Genomic DNA, 20,129 nt, shown 5'->3' on the forward strand with positions numbered 1-20,129 from the left:
TGAATGTTTTCTCACGATGAAATGAGTGTTACAGTTATCAGTTGTGAGCTACATACATGCTGCACATGAATATAAAGATATAATCTTAACTGAAATGAAATGTTCTAGCTAAATTATGGTAGGTCCAATGGAATATTGATAACATTGTGCCTTGTAATAGATTATTCTAGATAAATGGTGCAATGTAAATGCCTATTTTCAATACTATTATTAAAATAATAGGAACAATGGAATATTATTTGAAAAAAATACAATAATATTAAACAATAATGTGCCTCGTAATATATTATTTATAGTTATGTGGTTAAATATAAATTCCTATTCTCGTGTGTTTTCATGGGATTGTTAGCTGGCTACGATACCCCTGCCAACATAAGTAGTGCATCTAATTTTGTTTGAAGGAGAGCAGCAAAAGACATTCTACTTTGATCGATGAACAGGCTTCGTCCTACAACATCGTTGGAGTAAACTAAAACTAAACTATTATTAATACTATTACTAATTCTAGTTTCCTTGTCTGCATAGAATCCATCCGGTTTGTAAACACACACAAAACATTTATGTTGTACTTTGATATACTATCAAACAATTGTACACTGTAAAAACTGTGGTGTCAAAACTGACACCAATTGGTGTTAATAGAGGACCATACCCTGAGGTGTTAAAATAACACCCTAGAGATTGAACATAACACCAAAGAGTAAATGTAACAACCATAGGTGTTGTAATAACACCTATAGGTGTAAAACTAACACCACCAATTTAACACCGGTGTAAAATAACTAGTGTGGTCCTCTATGTACACCGGTTAACACCACAGTTTTTGCTGTGTACCAATTTAATTATGCTGTTGTTATACAATATATTTCCTTTATGTGCTTGATGCTCTTCTATGTTGAATGAGTATGTGTTTCAATTAGCATTTGTTACTCAAGTTTATTAGTCGTAATATACCGCATAGAAACAGGATTCTTTTGTGGAAAATTGTGCTTGCGACAGAGAAAATGACCATGAAGAAGGATTTCGAAGGTAACAAAACGTGTTATGAATTGAGTACAATGCGCTCTATGATGTTTTATTCATGCGAATCCACTTTAATTAATTTCATACAATATTCATGTAATTTGTTTTTCTCTATGCCACTGTTACTTCAATGTCAGGAATGGCTCTAGAATCTCATGAATTTAGTGCAGCAAAACAGGATCAATCGCAAATGGAATTATTGTCAATTTGGATAAAAAAGGAACATTTTCAGTTCAATGAAATAAATAAAAATCATTGAAAAGTTTTATTTGATAATAATTTGTTGACCACACATTCCCCAAGAATAGTAATCCCCCACCCCAAAAAGAAGAGGCACTTCTTGTACACAGCAAAAACTGTGGTGTTAAACGGTGTACAGAGAGGACCATACCAGTTCTTTTACACTGGTGTTAAATTGATGGTGTTAGTTTAACACCTATAGGTGTTATTACAACACCTTTGGCTACATTTACACTCTGTGGTGTTATGTTCAATCTCTAGGGTGTAATTTTAAAGCCTCAGGGTGTGGTCCTCTATTAACACCAATTGGTGTCAGTTTTAACACCACAGTTTTTACAGTGTATGAGGGAAGGCACAGTGCCATTTTTTTGTTTGGGGGGGGGGCACTGGACCCCCTAAATCCAAATCTGATCAAGCCAATTGCACTGTATTCATGTGTTTCATCAACAACAGAGTATTCTTTTTGGCTGAACAGTAGTCATGCAACATTGTTTGGCAACATATTGTTCATTTAGATCTACTCGCATTTGCCCTATGACGAGGTAATAAATCAGATTTAATCAGGAGTATTAATAATTTGAGAGGGAGAAAGCATTAGTCAGCAAATAAGACTTGGTTTGATGACATTCAGAATCTATACAATAATAGATAATAATTAGCGATGGAAGAAGAGAGAGACAGAGAGAGAGAGAGTCAAGATTTGTTTGAATATCTTGTGTTGAAATGAGTCAGAGCCAGGCCCTGTCTTACAAAGAGTTGCAATTGATCCGATTGATCACAACTTTGGGTGGCCAGTATTTCTAAAATACAAATTTTTATAAAATATTTTCTAGATATGGTGTATACTTTCACTGTTTTCTGGACAATTAAAATCGCTTCTCTCTGTTTTCAAAGGACATTGCTCTAATTTCCTAAAGAAATATGACCTTGATGGATTTCCAAGATGGGTGTTACACCATCAACATGTAAAACTAAAAAAAAGTCAATAACTAAAATTACTAAATTTTCTGCTATTTCCACCCCCAGGATATGCGGTCACTGCTCTCTCTCACAAGAAACAATTTTCCTCTTTTTATTCTTTAATAATATTTTCTTTCTTGCATTGAAAAGAAAATGTGTCTTTTTGTTATATAATCTCATTTCTCATTTGATGTTAATTCACAAAATTTGTGGAACGTATTTTGCATAATGTGTGAACATGCTCATTGGAAACTTGTAAGAATAGCTGTAGGCTGTAAGCCATACACGTACCGCTCATCGCTTCATTTGGTTACAAAACATCATACCATATTTCATGCTGATTTTCTTTTACAAAAAAGATGTCCATGCTTTTTTGTTGTCTTATTGCCCATTGAATTTTTACACTCAATATTTTGTGAACCTTTTTTTTGCATGATGCATTAGCAAGCCTATATTGGATCCTGTAAGGAATAGTGATATACCCGTAGGCAGTAAGACCGTCTGCTCATCGTGAAGTGTTTTTCATTTACATATTACAGCGTGTAGAAATAGATGTCATTGGATTTCTACTGACCAAGTGGTTCAGTTCCTTTTCTATATTCTTGTATATCTGTAGCATTATGTATAAATTGAATATACTTTAATAGTACTACTACTACTGCTAGTACTACTACTACTACTACTACTACTACTACTACAACAACAACTGCTACTACTACTACTACTACTACTACTACTACTACTACTACTACTACTACTACTACTACTACTACTTCTACTACTACTACTACTACTACTACTTCTACTACTACTACTACTACTACTACTACTACTACTACTACTTCTACTACTACTACTACTACTACTACAACTCCTAATGAAGATGTGATCAATGGCTAGAATAATGGTACAAATAATCCTTTCAACAATAATAAAAATGATATCATTTTTATTACAATAATAATAATAATGATAATAATAATAGTAATTATAATAATAGTAATGATAATTATAGTAATGATAATAATAGTAATGATAATAATAGTATAATCAAACTGGTGATAAAAATGGTGACAGTAGATCTTTTGCCTTTTTTGTCTAAAGTAGGCAAGTAATATGAATATCATTTTCATGTAGTAAGTGCTGAAAAATAGGTAAGTTACATTATCACCACCACTTATGAACTGTACAGTGGTTGTTTTATGCAACATTAACTTTATATAATTTAGAATTAAATTAGATAAAAATAATTTTTGCTAAACCCTTTAATCAACTGTACTGTAATGTGTAAAACAATGTTACATGTTTCTAAAACATCATTCTAACTGTAATTTACCATACATGGATGGATCTGTGGATTGATAGTCAATGGCTATTGACTTGTTAAGAAGCAGACTCACCACTCTCAATCCCCAAGCTACATATAGATAAGTGGTGGTGACATACGGTGAGCAACCATTATAAATATGAGATGAGGTCACCAGTCACTGGCCTTTGCATAGTGTGTTTTTAATAGCATGTACATTTTTTTGTAAGTAATATTTGTATGGAGGGAGACAGATACAATTTATGCTATTTAGATCGGTAGTCATGAAAATTGATTATATGACCGTATATCTTGTATGAAGAGTAAAATGTATATTTACATCAATGATAAAACATCATTTTATTATTTTTTTTGAATCAGAGTATTACTCTGTATTACTCTGTGTATTGATCTCTTACCTTTTACATGTATGAGGTATCAAATATGTGACGGTAAAAGCAAAAGTGACATAACTGTATGTCTTGAATAGCAATGCTCCTTGGACAATGATTTTGCATGCTTAAGAAAAGGAGATCACACTTCAAATATCAATATCTGTAGTAGATTTGAAACTACTGTATGTTGAAATGTTGAAAATTAGCAGTTTTCTCACTTATGCCACTTTCCCCTTTGTCCATTTTGTTTTTTTCTATTTAAAGAAAAATTATCTTTATTTAGGTAGATATTTATTCATTCATTTATTTATTTATTTATTTATTCATTTTATTCTAGTATTGTTATTAGTATTATTATTTTTATTTTTTGTGGGGGGGGGTGGGTTATTTGTAGAACTCTTATGCATGCTGTGGGCTATACAGTGTAATATACTCCCAGTAAATACATGTAAGGTTGACAACCATGATAATCATTATTTAGGAGAGCTTTGCTGGCAACAGGATGCAAGCAGATATCCTTCATGACATTGACTCTTACATAAATTCGCCCCCAAAAGAGGGAGAGAGAGAGATAGATTATAGAAAGATACATAGATATATAGATATATATATAGAAAGATAGATAGATAGGTAGATAGATAAATAGATAGATAGATGGATACATTGATAGATAAATAAATAAAACAAATATGATAAAATATAGAATTAATTCGTGAATTGATGAAAAACGAAAACAAATGATCATTAATGGTTATTTGTAATTATCATCTTAAAAAGGGGAAATAAGCTGGCGTTACATAAAATTAACTGGTTACTTCAGCTCCAAGAAGTACAATGTAGGCCATCAAGGCTTCATGTACACATGCATGTATGTATATAACCTGAAATTGTTCAGTACATATCTATCATTCTTGAACAAGGTTCAATAACTTGGAAGCAAAATAGATCATTTTGTTTTTCTTTATGTTCATTTTAGTACAGGCAAGGGACGTTTTGTTGCTATGCCATCTCCTTGAAATATTTAAAGCATTTAAGCAGCCGTAATTGTATTATAATCCAGATTTTATGTGCATTTTTATTAACCCCAGAGGGATGGTTTACTTTATCGCCTCATGCTTTCACTATTTTAGTTGACATTGACCTATTTATTTCCACCTGGTTAGGGGATGAAATATTCATGCCAGTGCAAGCAATGTCTTGTTGGCCAAGCTTTTCATGCAGATGTCGCAGGAATGATTGCCCCCCAGAGGACAAGTGTCCCTGCCTCAGTCCCATCCATTTCAATCTGTGTGTTTATGACCCCCTAGGAAATGAAACCCAATGCAGTGTCTCAGCGATGAGTGGATGTTGGGGAGGCATGCGTCCTTCCCATGGTCTTTTGTGTTGGAGCTATGTGGGATGTTTTATAATGAAAATGGCACATGAGATTAAGGTCTTGAGTGATCTAATGAGTGTGGGTTGATGTTGATTGGTGTGCTTGTACACTCATCATTCTGTTAATTGTGAATATGAGAATCCTGAAGCCTCTATGCAACCTCTATGCAGCCTCTTTTCCGTGTCATCACTTCCATCACTCATTCAAAATTTCACTCATTTCAAAATTCACTTGGTATATGGCCACTTTGCCTACATATAACCCGCTTTTTCCATTTTCAATTATTTTGGTCTGATCCCACATGTTCTAAATTCCCATTTTGTCTACAACCCGTTTGTCTATGATCTATTTACATGTACCACGTAATAGCCCATTTCACACTTTGTCTAATTCCCATTTACATGTAGGCCTATGAAACCCCACATGGTCTAACGATTTCATGACATTTGCTCTAGTGACAATTGTTCCGATGGAAAATCTTCAAGTTAAAACAAAACTTAACCTCCAAAACAAGAAAAACCTTAATTCTTTTCAGGTAACTATTCTGAATCCAAAACTCTATTACATCCTAACCATATCCTTTTAGATATTATATATGACTAGATCAATTGTCGCAGGAGCAAATGATGTGTTACCGCCCAACTGGTCTAGCACCACTTTAATATTCTCTTTGATAATGTGCTATTATTAACAAACTTATTTTTAATTTGACAAAGTGTGGCAGAGAAAGTAGACAAAGTGGAAATTAGACTAAATAGACATTTGACTCGATAACAGTAGGCCTAATCCCAAATAAGTATTAGACCAAGTGACAACTAGACCAAAGTGATTGTAGACCAAATGAGTTTGGCCTACATGTATGTGTTATATAAGACAAACTATGAAGTAGACTGACTTCTTGTAGACCTGGGACCCTTTGCAGAAAGAGTTGCAATCAAACGCAACTCTAAAAATCATGCGCAACTTGATTTTCAACCAATCAACAGCGCGCATTTGGGACTTGCGATTGATTGTTTGACTTGCGTTTAAACGCGACTCTTTCTGCAACGGACCCCAAGGCAGCAAAGAGTTGTGAGTGATCTGATCAACCTCAACAATTGAAAGCCAGCAACACCCACATATGTTTGTTCAAAATATTTTGTAGATATGATGATTACATAAAATCATTGTTTTCTTGACAATTTTGTGTGTGCGCCTTTGCTTACAAAGGACATTTTGCAAATTTCCTGTAGAAGACATTATGACACTGATGGATTTCCATAGAGTTGCGTTTCATTGGATCAGTCGTAACTCTTTGTAAGACAGGGCCCTTCACATGAACGTGTGTGTTGGAAGAAGTGTCCATTGCTTCTTTTTGTTTTCACTAACCACCACCATCACATCACTAGCTTATTTTGAAATATTTGTTGGAATGTTTGTTCCTAATCTGAGTTCTGTGCGTTGTTTTCTTTTTTCTAACTGAGCTTGTAGTAGCATGAATTTATATATTTTGGGGACTTTATTCTAAAAAAAAACATTAGTCATTTAAAAATGTTGAAATTTCAATATCATGTCAGGGAGACTCTTGATATATTTCTGTTTTAAAATAATGTTTCAAGATTATTCTTAAAATTACAAGAGTTCCTGTAATTTTAACTAGAAATAAATTATTATTTACATAAATCTGTTCATTTAAAATGGGAATCTATTAATGGCCCCTCTAACAAATATTCAAATAATGGTAAGTTCTAGTTATTGTGAGTTGTAGGCTTTAGAAATCACAAGCATCATGCAGTGGATGTAGTTTCCATGTCTCCGCAAATTGGCAAAATTGAATTGTTAACAATTTTAGGGATTTTCATTGACATCTAATTTCTAAACAATGAAGGTTTAATCTGTGTCAGTAATTGGAATTAAGGATGTTTCTATTGTACTATGCTCCAGGCACTGTGTTTTCTAGGCATGCTACTCTTGTGTATTCATGATGGTTTCATACATACACTCTTCAATAGTCCAGTAGACATTCTTACATCTGAATTCATTTCTGAATGCATGCTTTCCATTTCATGTATTATGCATGTGATTCATCTTGACAACCATGTACCAAATCTATGTGATGTATTGGTTTTGACTCGTAGCATTGTTGAGATATGCACTGCTGAGAAATAGCTCAGCAACATGTTTTTAAAGAGTTCATTATGATGAAATTAATTGGCCAATTTAATATAATACTCATGCCTCATACATGTATATCACCAAGATTACAGTTTTAAGAGATTTTTTTTGTTAAACATGTATCAGCTTTTAGGAACAATTTAAAAAAGAACCAATTAGATTATAAAATCCTGTTGTAGGAAAAATAGTTGCAAATTACTTTTTGTTTGAATATATGTTAAATGATGACTATACGATTCAAACATAGCACTCATCACTGTTTGGGAGAATATTGGGTTTTGTTTATTTATTCATACATTTTTTTTGTATGTGTCTTACAGGGTTCTTCTAAGCGAAAAATGGGCTCAAATACAGAACTGGCCAACAGCATCCTCAATAAATTAAAAGAAAGCAATGGTTCCATGGAAACTCTTGAATTGGCTCGATCGCTGGGAAGGCGTTCTCGCAAGGACGTTAACCCCACGCTGTACCGGATGCAAAAGAACGGCCTTATCTTGAAGGTGTCCGCATCACCTCCAAAATGGGGCTTAAAACATGAGGTGACTGTTGGCCCTCTGCATGGTGCGACCGCAGAGGATGGGGACAATCAGCAGGAGGCAGAAGAAACTGGGGAGGAAGCCCTTTCTGGTGGCAGCGGTGGGATCGACAGAGAGGATGTCGGGGAAACGGAAGTCATGGAGGAAGGGAGCGGAGGTGACGTTCCTGCCGCGGAGCCTTTGGGTCGTCCTATTAATCATTCCACACCCATAGATGCAGGTCGGCTTTTTCCTCCAAATCACTCCGGGTACAACGGGACACATCCTCTGCCCGGCGTTGACCCCATGCCTTCGCCAACCAACAATTCCAGCTCAAGTGATGATTCAGAAACGGCCGAGCAACCTGTTATGTTTGCAAAACCGCCACCTCCACCACACGAACTGCAGCAAAGCTTCTCAAAGCCATACACGCCAAATGGCATGGACCATAGGTTACTGGTGGCGTTGAACGAAAAAGTAGAATCTATTCATTCCAATGATCTTGCCAAACAGCTTGGTTACCGCACCAAGAAGGAGATCAACCCAACTTTGTTTAGTATGCAAAAGAAAGGACTTGTAAGAAAAGTGTGTGAGTCTCCCCCTATGTGGGTCATCACCCAGTACGGGAGACAGATTCTCGAGACTGATCAGCAGCAGCAGCAAAGTGCAGAACAGGCGCAACCGAAACCGAGTCAGTTTCCAGGGATGGTGAGTCCTCCCGTGCCAGGCATTGCTCCACAGATGGTAAACATGGGACCACAGATGGAGCAGTTCCAGGGAACTCCTGGACATCCATTCCCGCACATCCCTCAGAGTCCTCAACCACTCCTGAATACCAACGACGACAGACAGTCCATCCATAATGAAAGAGTCAATCTCCAAGCAGCAATTAATGCGGGGATACCGCCAGAATTTGCCACGTTAATGTTTGCCTCTGCGGACATGGAGATGAAGGTTTTGTGCGCATTGAGCAATCAACAGACTCAAGGAACTCTAGAGATAGTCCATAATGTAGGTCTCAACAGAGGCAAGGCCAAAGATGTGAATCCTTCGCTCTATGGGCTTGCCAAACGGGGATACATCACTAAAGTCACGGACAGTCCTCCAACCTGGCACATCAACGAGAAAGGCGTCGACCTCATCACCAAGGAGAAAAAGCCAATGGAAATGAACGGCGCCACCAAACCGATGGAGATTCCAAACCATGTCAACCTGGTGACGGGGGCACCCGGAGTTCTCATGTCACAACCAATGGGGGCGCCAAACCATCAGAGTGGCATGCTTCCTCCTGATCCTCGGTCTCTTCTGCAGAGTTGGGATCAAGGAAGACAAGGTCCTGGCTTTATCCCAGTCTCTTCTTTTACACCAACCATTCCTACTCAGGTATGTACCATTCCTATCCTTGGCAGGTTGCAAAAGAGTTACATCTCAATGCAACTAAACAATATCAAGGGCAACTCAGTCTGCTATGGGCCCATTACTACTTCCTCTTAAAGATTGGGTGTTTTATCTATTAAAGTATGAACTTATGGTGCAGTGTAACAGAGTTGCGATCAAATTAGGGCATGATTCCCAGACATTCCATCTTTTCTTTTCACAAATGTATATTCAATGCGATGAACGATTAAATATTGAATCATGGTCAGTATTCTGTAGGAGAACATACGTATATAATATTTCAGATCCAACATGTAAATGTCTTAAGCTGACAAGGTTCATGTATACTATTCAGGAAAATTGAATTCATTTGAATAAAAACAACTTTACATTTTGCACAGGTTGCCCCCATCAGAGCTACCACCATGCCTTACATGCCCCCCAATTCCTTTGCAAACCAAGTCAACAGCACCCCTATCCCAGCATCACCAGCTCCCCAGCCACAGTCTTCCCACAATGCACCAGCCATCGGGTCGTCGACAGGTCAGGCAATCAACAATGAGATGTTTGCTGCTATCAATAAGAACCCTGTGAGTGCGTTGACGGAGTATGCCCAGGCCAGGCATCTACCGGTTTCAATAGATCTTCTTCAGCAGTCTGGACCACCACATAATCCAAGGTGAGTACTGGAAGGGATAACAGCATAGATCAGTAGGGGTACGTGGGGATAAAGATGGGCATAGGATTTGCAAGTTACAGTGCATACTGTAGAGGAATTGTGAAGCAGTGTGGGTATCTGCCCCACTTTACTGTTTGGGAACACTAAACATGGCCCAGTCCCGTAGCTAGTTTTCCGTGAGGGGCAGTGATCGATTTCTGAAAAATTTGACATGCAAAAAATAAAAAGGGTAATAGTCCAAGCTCTTGGCTTGATCCCCCCAAAAAATGTTTACCTCCATGGATTTTCTTGCTTTGGAAATTCTAGCAGGTTTAATTAAACCCTCCGACACCCCTTTTGCTATGGGATTGTGGCCCCAAACGAATATTCAATTTAATGCTATAAATGTCAGAAATTACTCCCATTCAGTTATGAATGAAATTTCCTGTGAGTGGATATTTTGAAATTTTACAGTCAGAGATAATGAGATGGGTCACATAATAGGGTAATATAGGAGTGCCTTGAGCTCCTAGCAAGGTGGATACGTGCGCTATACATATCCTATATTATCATTTTATTATAAAGGGTTACAACTCTTTGCCATAATGGCAACTTGTTTGGTAACAGGGTTCAACAGCTAATCATGTATTCGAACCCCTCCATGGCCTACATGTAGCGTCCTTTGGCAAGGTGTCAATCCACAATTTGCAACTCTCCACCCAGGAGTTAAATAGGTACCTGGTAGGATGCCAAAGCCTGTGTACATGTAGTATGCCTAGCAATTGAGTCTTGGAACTCTTGTTGGAATGCTTCACAGGGAGTGGAGAAGGTGCATACATTGTATGCGGGCTGCCAGGATTCGATGACCGGGGTAATAACATATCTGTATATATTAAGCGCTTAGAAACATTGTTCCGCTGTATTTAGTGCTATGTAAAAGCAGATTATAGTTGTTATTATAATCAAGGTTTCTATGGTTACCATATTGACAAAAGTACAATATTAGTTGTGAGTCTTTATGGAACCGGCCCAAGGTGTTTTGTTAGTGCTTGTTTTAATAGACAATATGAAAGGTTATTTGAGAAAAGTTGATCTTGACCTTCTGTACATGTAACTGTTAATTGGCATATAATGATAAAACCATTTCCCTTTGGCTAACAGGTTTGTCTTTGCTGCCTGCGTTGGAGGAAGAAGGTTCCAGCATGTCACAAGTCGGAGCAAGAAGGATGGAAGGAGAGAAGCAGCTGATATGGCCCTCCGTACTTTGGTAGCAGAGGGTTCCCTGCAGCCTAAGCTAACACCAATGCCAGTTGTCTCGGTAGGATATTTCTTTATTAACCTTATTTACAGGAGGATGTTCCATGAAAGATGTTGGCACTGACTGAATTATCAGTTCTGATTATTTCAATGAAATCCTTTGTTTTGATCCGCTGAGAAGCACTGGTCTCTGACTGTTACTATCAATGGTAACTGTTGGAGCTGACAATGACAGTCCTTGTTATGACTTGGCCAGGGATCAAACCCCCACCAGAATGTGGCCCGCTTGTTATTTGAGCTTGTACCAAAATATATCAGCCTAACAAACATATCAGTGGATAAGGGACCTGTTTCACAAAACTTATAACCAATTTGCAATAACAGTTGAAAGCTACTTAAATCCTTTAATTTGATTGGCTGGCTGTAAACTTGTTATAGCAATTATGTATTTGTTATTGTAAAAAGTATTCATGAAACGGGACAAAAAACAGTTACTGCACTCTACTTGGGCTCATTCTATGAGTTGGAACTGTACAAATGAAAATCCGCAAAACTTGTATTATCAGGCTTGAAGCATTCAAAATGGCGAGGATGTCTTTAACATGGAATAATGTAACAACATCTAATGATGTGAAGCATGTGATGTGTTCCACAATGTGCATTGAAAATAGCATATAAGTGCTCACTTCCTGTTTGATATATAATATATCACTTTAATGAGCTACATGTACATGTTGTTTTGACATGCAATTGAATGTTTGAATACGGACAATCAACAATGAATCACTGCTATTTTTTTTTGCTAGAAGAATGGAACTTGTACATGTATATCGATTTATCCAATCTGTAGGAAATACATGAAGGATGATGGGCAATTTCGCCTTCATAACAGTAAAATTTGCCCCTAATATTAGTAAAATGGAATGCTTTTGAGAACCATCTTTTATGAAGACCTTTGCCTAAAGATCTGCCCTATACAACATTCAAGAATATTGGGAAAATCAATGTTCTACATAAAGCAGAATAATACTTACAACATAATTGCTTGATGAGCAAAAAAGGAGCATGTGAAACAAAATAAATAGCCCCCAAAATTCAGCAATTGCCAAAATGTGTCAAAAATAGCCCCTAATTTTTTTTATCATATCTTACCCTGTCATTGAAAATGTACCTTTTTTTTAATTGAATAGCAAAATGGCATTGTTTAATGGTTGTGTATGATTTTCTTTCCTTTACTCCCAAGACTTCATCCAATGGGGAAACAACATTCTTTGACCGTATTGCTGCCTTAAGTCATCAAACGTTCAACTCGCTGGCTGCTAGCATCCCCGACTCTATCAGCGGAAGGAAAGTCCTCGCCGCTCTAATCATGAAACGAGGCGAGGAGGATGAAGGAACGGTTATCAGTTTAGGAACAGGTAATTTAGTGGTTTGTTAGGGCAACGGTAGTGATGATTAAGAGGATGTTTAAGGTGATGGTGATGTTGGTGGTGGTGGTGGTGATGATGATGGTGGTGATGATGATGATGACGGTAATGATGATGATGATCATGATGATGATGGTAGTGATGATGTTGATGATGATGGTGCTTAATTACATTGTCTGTTCTTCATGGGATAACAAGGATATTCCATATTAATTTCAAAATTGCACTCATCTATTCAATATGGATATTCAATACATCATGGGATATTTCTGCTATCGCATCCTGATCCATGCAATATAATATAATATTCAATCTTTCTTCTATAGGCAATCGGTGTGTGACGGGAGACAAGCTTAGCATGGAAGGACGAACGGTCAATGATTCTCATGCTGAGATTATCACCAGAAGGGCTTTCTTGAGGTGAGAAATGTACCCCTTTTGCTGTTAACACAAAGAAATAGCACTGAGAGATTACCCTTAGGGTATTGCCCAAACAGATTGACACAGAGGACTTGATTTAAAAGTAAAAGAAAGAAGTTGCAGCCAACAAATATTTCATGACAAAGTCCTTGAAATATAGGTTTATGGTCACAATATTATCGTTGTTCTACATCTGGTACATTAATGTATACTTATCTTTGTGAAATCTTAGCTAAAAATCAATATTTCAGATGATCACTAACACGGGCATGCATATGTGGGACAGTGTATTGATATTTAGAAGCAGTCTATAATGTATCATTTGTGTTTGTCTTGTAGGTATCTGTACAATCAGCTCCAAACCTACGCCAAGACACCCAACGAAACCATCCTTACTCAGGGAAGCAACGGGAAGCTCCGCCTCCTTCCAGAAGTGACCCTTCACCTCTACATTAGCACCGCCCCCTGCGGAGACGGGGCGCAGTTCTCCCGGACGGACGCCGGGGAGAACGAAGAGGGCCCGGAAGGGATTGATTTCTGCGGCTTTGCCAAACATCTACCAACGTTTGGTAAAACCAGTCAGGGATTGCTCAGAACGAAGATGGAACAAGGTAATAAATGAATCGACTTTAGGGAAATAGCACTAATATTGCGTGATATTAACCCACTCAGTACCCAGGGTTAAGATGGAATAAGGTAAAACTGTTGTAATAAATGACTGGACTTTAGGGAAATAAAACTATTATTGCCTGATGTTAACCCATACAGTACCCAGGGTTAAGATGGAATAAGGTCAAACTGTTGTAATAAATGACTGGACCTTAGGGAAATGGCACTAATATTGCCTGATATTAACCCACACAGTACCCAGGGTTAAGATGGAATAAGGTAAAACTGTTGTAATAAATGACTGGACCTTAGGGAAATGGCACTAAAATTGCCTGATATTAACCCACACAGTACCCAGGATTAAGATGGAATAAGGTAAAACTGTTGTAATAAATGACTGGACCTTAGGGAAATGGCACTAATATTGCCTGATATTAACCCACACAGTACCCAGGGTTAAGATGGAATAAGGTAAAACTGTTGTAATAAATGACTGGACCTTAGGGAAATGGCACTAATATTGCCTGATATTAACCCACACAGTACCCACGTTTCAGATGGAACAAGGTGATAATGTAGTAATAATGACAGGACATAACGGAGATCGCACATGTATAGCCCCAGATTAACCCACGCAATACCAAGATGTAGATTTATCTATTTTTATCTGTGATATTATTTGGCTTTGAAGACGTAGCGTATGTATGCGTATGATAAGTTGGTATCTCCTGGTGGGTGTTTCATAAAGTTGTTTGTAAGTTAAGAGCGACTTTAAGAACGACTGGTGATCCTTTCTTACGCACTAAATAATCACTAACATGTAATGGTGAACATCATTTACCACAAGAAAGGATCACCAGTTGTTCTTAAATTCGCTCTTGACTTACGAAAAGCTTTATGAAACGGGTCCCAGGTATTCATAAGCTTTTCTAAACATGTAACGTGTGGCAAAACCAGACCTGGACTCCTGAGAACCATAGTGTAGGGTGCTACATAAGCACTTGCCCGATTGCCCGGGGCAAGTAAAAGTTAAAGTCAGGCAAGTATTTGAAGTAAAGACCAAAACTACTTGCCCAATTTGGGCAAGCAAAATTCTCACAGTAGAATTACCAAATTAGGGTCGATATGATATATCGACCCTAAAATTTGGTCATGGCGGGCAAGATAAAATCACTTTGGAAAAAGGAATACAAGAACAAGGTACTTCAGTTCATGTCAAAAGAGAAAATGAAAAGGTCAATGGTTTATAAAACTACAATATTTTCATTTGAAGAGGTAAAACTTTGTTTTCAAGGATTTTTTTCGGACAAGCGAAATAGATTTATGGGCAAGTATATTCCAACTATTTAAAAATTTACTTGCCCGACGGGGAAAGTGCTTCTGAAAAGTTATGTAGCATCCTGCATGGTGGAAAAGGCTAATAATGATACATGTATAATATTTTCTGGAGATGGCATCTTATACCCGATACAGTACCACCTGCTTAGCAAAACTATCATGGATTACTTAGATCCAAGACAAACCATAATCAAAATAAAAGTGATGGGATAATGACTGGACTTGAGTGAGATAGTGCATACTATCGCACAGATTAACCAACACAATACCCAGATCTGCTTGTACATGTTCGTGATTTTTGACATGGTTTGCATTTTTACCATATATGGCAAAATCAAGAATCAAAATGGTAAAAATGCACCTATAAATCTTGTTAGCCAATGCTAGATGCTTACAAATTCAGAAGAAAAGAAAGTGGAATTGATGATTCAACGACCAAGGTACGCTATTCCAGTCTTCCACTATTCATGTGTCAGATAATATTCCATTATTTACTTCTACTGCCCCACCTATTGAATATCATGTTGGTTTTGTCTTTGATTGCTAGGAGAAGGCACTATTCCCGTAAACACCCGTGAATCTGTACAGACGTGGGACGGCATCATGAGAGGGGAGAGGCTCCGGACAATGTCATGCAGCGATAAAGTAGCCAGTTGGAATCTGCTCGGACTACAGGGGGCGCTGTTGTCTCATTTCATTGAGCCTATCTACTTGAGTTCAATATCATTAGGTAATGATCCATTTTTAAGTGAAGTTTAATCTTAGTAGGCCCAAAGGGGGAAAGGGGGAAGGGGGGGGGTGTGATTTGAAAGATGATCATAAATGATTGGACTAAAATAAGAAACTTCTACAAAATAAACTTTTTCTTTGCATGCTACATCAATATTAAAGGGATATAAAGGACCATAATTGTTATTTTGACATTTTCTTTGAATACTGCTTTCCCTATTGCACCATTAATTAAGATTAAAAAAATAATGACTAATAGTTATTTTGCAGATGGTACGTCAGGAGAATTCTAGCTACATGTACATGTATCACTTAGCTTTGCTGTTAAAAATATGATGCAGAAAAAAACTGTTACACTTATTGAATTCAAATGTATAAAAATGCAATTTTGCAACCTTTGTGTGTAAAGGCTGTAGTCTATCACTCTTTCAGTTTCAAGATTTTAAACAGCTTTCTTCAACTTGATGAACAATTCAAATCCATTTTTGGCCACCTTATTGTGTGTATTAAAAAGAGTTATTATAAGGAGTGGTCAGTATTGAAGGCATAATCAAAGATCTTTTTATATCTATCACCATATCCGTGTGTCTTGGCTCAGTTGGTAGAGAGTTCCTATTGACTGGAAGGCTGGCAGTTCAAGCCCCGGTTGCATCAGCCTAAAAGACGTTAAAAGATGGCAGTTGCTGGTCTCCTGTTTGGCAATCAGGGATTTAAGGGATAGAGTAACATTTGCTTGCACTGCATAGTGGCTGCCGGGCCCACGATCGATCTGGGAAAATTAATTTTGGAGTGTTTCTATGTCAGGTTTCCATTTCGAACAAAATCTGGATCTCATTTCATGTACTATCTATATCTGTAGGTTCATTATACCATCATGGCCACCTCGCGAGGGCGGTCTGCTGCCGGGTCTCGTCCGCCCATGACAACTTCACCCCTACGGAGCTGGATAACCTATCTCTCCCTGCAGAGTATCATGTCAACCATCCCCAGCTCGGGTGCGTAAGAGCCATAGATCCACCAAGGGGTACAGAGAAGACCAAGTCATTGAGTATCAACTGGTATAAGGGGTGCGAGAAACCGGAGGTGACGGATGGGACCAAAGGAAGGTGGGTTGTGACTGATGAAAATCTCCTTTTTTTCGTTTAGGTTTCAAAATCCGTTCCATGACATTTGATCCGGCAACAACTGCTCCTCTCTAAATCCAATGACCAACCTCTAGCGTCCTTTAGCCACCTGTTAATCCACACTTTGCCACTCTCGAGCCAGGTGCTAAATAGGTACCCGGTAGGATTTGAAAGCCACTGTAGCTTGTCCAGTAAAATACTTATCCATCTTTGGTGGTATTCACTTGGCTTTTGTGCAATTTACTAATGTGATACACACACTCATACATTGTGCGCACAGATGGAGTCAAACATGCGTTATTTGGCTCAAACCTGGAGACATCATGATGGTTATTAGTAAGTGTTGTGCTTAAACTTGGCTTGATAAAGTGAATCACCTAGATGTGATCTGAATGAGAGTTTGAACATTTTGCATCCCCAAGTTGAACGCTAAGTTAAATACTTAAAAAATCAATACTGAGAATTGAATACCGGCCCTGATGACCTGTAGAGACAGGTCCATGCAGTGGGGAATTAGGGAAACCAAACAAACTTTTAGTTTTTATAGACAATTGATCATTCAGACAAATGATTTCTGAAAGGTCTCGTGGTTATGACTCTCGCCTTTGAAGCGGAGGGTCGTGAGTCCGATTCCCAGTCATGGTGTTTTTATTTCCTTCAGCAGGAAATTGATCCACATTGTGCTGCACTCAGCAGTGAGGTGAATTGTAAACAAATGGATTAAGTCCTTGAATAGACCTAGCGCCTCTAAGCAGCTCCAGCTAAAGTGGGGTACATGTATAGTGTGCAGTGGATAAGCAGCTAGATAACAGTGCCTCATAATAGAGTATCAAAGTGTAACGTTAGTTGCCATGGTGTCATGGCGGCCTGGTTCTAAACAGAGTCGCAGCTGACGATCGTCTGTACACATTTGTATCTGCAAATGACATTGGCTCGTCTGAAAAATAGGTTGCAAGCGATCAAATTCCGATAGCAGCCATTTTCTCCTATGAGAAACACATGCTTTCTTTCGGCAGGTTCATTTATTTAGAACCAGGCTGCCATAACACCATGGCAACGGATGTCATCGCTTCGGTACTCTGTAATAATAGTAGTAATAATATGCAGCATGTATATTTCTAAGTGCTGCATACTATTACCTGGTTTTAGCACTGCTCCTCTTGAGCTTGAGCATTCAAGGAATTCCTTCCCACGGGGTTTCCATTTACTACACCTGGTTGGAGAGTGGCAAATGTAGATTAGCACCTTGCAAAAGGACGCGAAAGCTGCAGTGGGATCTGAACCCCGAACCTTGTGGTTCAAAGTCATGAAACTTATCCACTAAGCCACAACACCTCTGCATAAATCCTGTATATTATACAGATCAATGAAGCAGGTTTGACAGATTATTTTCTACTCTCTTTTATCTATGCCATAGAATCCAGGGTGTCCTTCACTCCCAGCTATGCAAGGCCGAGATGTTCAGCGAGTACCAGCAGACGTGCCGACTCTTCGACCGATGCGACCTCCTGGAAGCCAGGACCTACCACGATGCCAAGCTCAGTGCCGAGAGCTATCATTCTGCCAAGAAGTATCTGAAGTGCATCCTGAACCAGGCTAACTATGGCTCGTGGATGGAAAAACCCATAGAAGAAGAGCTCTTTGCCAACTGAATGATCTTTCAACTTTGACCCCAAACTATAGAGAAACTGATCGAGCAAGAGCTCTTGAATTGCCCAGTAACCTTTCAACTTAGTCCCCAAACAATGGAGAAAATAATGGAAGAAGAGCTCTCTAATCGCCAACTGACATTCAGATATGACCCCAACAAATTGGAAAGGAGCTTTTTGCCAAGTGAACCTTCAATTTTGACTTCAAATGATGGAGAAACTGATTGAACAAGAGCTTTTTCCAGATGACCTTTCAACTCTGACCTCAACTGCAGTGAGCAGAGTCATGCAAAATATGCTTTTTTAAAGCCGTGTTCATGTACATGTACAAATCCATGTGGACAAAATTTGCCATTCTGTAGCCACTTTCATGTACAAATCAACATGGAGAAATCTTAATGGACAAGATTTTTTTTCCAGCTGTTCCTCAAGAGACCTGTAAAATGGCTACAAAACTGGACAGAGTAACCCAACAGAAAGAGAGCCCTTTGCCAATGGCAACTTTCAACTTTGATTTACAACGCATCAACTCATATTGGTTCAGATATTTTCCAATCGATGTCTCGACTCTGGCCTAATTTCATGTATGGTGGATATTTTATTTGTCAATTTAACTGTGTTTCACTAATTTTAGTTTGAAATGAAAATTATGTCCCCTCTTTTGCTGGATAAATTCAGGACATTGTTTTTATGAAGATAAGTTACTACATATACCATCCAGCTTGTTACTTGTTAAAATCATGATATAAGATATTGTGTTTCTTAACTCTTTTTGTTCAGTAGTGAGCAATGAAAATACACTGGTTAGACCAAATTAGGATATGTTACAGTGATATTCACTGTTGCATTTTTGCAGGAAATAGCATTGCCAAATATATAAGGGCTTGGCTTGTTTTTACTTGCTCTTTCTAAGAAGCAATCTCTAAGATTGCTTCATACTAAAATCACTTTATGTTAATACATGTAGCAAATTTGCAAATGTTCTATTTATCAGAGTATAAAATCAAGTAATATTTTGATTTAGTATTAATTAAGTATTATACAAGATTTTATATTCCACTGACAACTCAGATACCAGAGTGCAATGAATGTTATTTCAGATTATTTTTTGAAAACCCATTGTTCTTATATACTTGATGTATATTCACTTTCATCTCATACAAGATATGATATTTAAAGAGAAATGCCAGTAGTTGCAGTAAACACTGATTTCATGAGAAAGTCTGTAAAACCAGGCTTAATTGCCAGTATATCATCAAGGATCTAGATCTGGTTCAGTTGCATAAACTGAACTTTGTGAAATCTTGAAATCGACGCTGAAAAATGTTCACACTGAAGATCACCAACACAGATAAGCACACGTGGGACAGTGTATTATTACTGCTTTGAATGTCATGCCCGACGCTTGACCCGAATCCTGTGCTTATTTGCTAATTTTTCAGCAATTACACAATTTCTTCCAGAATCCTTTGGCACATGTTTTTTATTTATACAAACAGACACTTTGGTGGTCATTTCATTGGATTCTGTACGAACTCATTTTGATATTGTTACCAAAACTAGCATGTACCTT

At 37.8% G+C, this 20,129-nt stretch overlaps 1 protein-coding gene across 1 annotated transcript in view; it reads left to right on the forward strand.

Moving 5' to 3' along the window:
* Window positions 1–19,800, forward strand: part of LOC121417499 (double-stranded RNA-specific adenosine deaminase-like) — a 36,168-nt gene extending 16,368 nt beyond the window's left edge. The window contains exons 2-10 of the mRNA XM_041611221.1: window positions 7,774–9,351; window positions 9,747–10,024; window positions 11,165–11,321; window positions 12,504–12,678; window positions 13,014–13,107; window positions 13,447–13,718; window positions 15,602–15,784; window positions 16,643–16,889; window positions 18,325–19,800. Coding sequence (XP_041467155.1) covers window positions 7,774–9,351; window positions 9,747–10,024; window positions 11,165–11,321; window positions 12,504–12,678; window positions 13,014–13,107; window positions 13,447–13,718; window positions 15,602–15,784; window positions 16,643–16,889; window positions 18,325–18,559 — 3,219 coding nt within the window. The 3' untranslated portion in view covers window positions 18,560–19,800. The remainder of the gene's footprint in view (window positions 1–7,773; window positions 9,352–9,746; window positions 10,025–11,164; window positions 11,322–12,503; window positions 12,679–13,013; window positions 13,108–13,446; window positions 13,719–15,601; window positions 15,785–16,642; window positions 16,890–18,324) is intronic.
* The last annotated feature ends 329 nt before the right edge of the window (window positions 19,801–20,129 follow it).

The sequence above is a fragment of the Lytechinus variegatus genome, chromosome 6 (assembly GCF_018143015.1).
Source record: "Lytechinus variegatus isolate NC3 chromosome 6, Lvar_3.0, whole genome shotgun sequence".
Lineage (NCBI taxonomy): Eukaryota > Metazoa > Echinodermata > Echinoidea > Temnopleuroida > Toxopneustidae > Lytechinus > Lytechinus variegatus.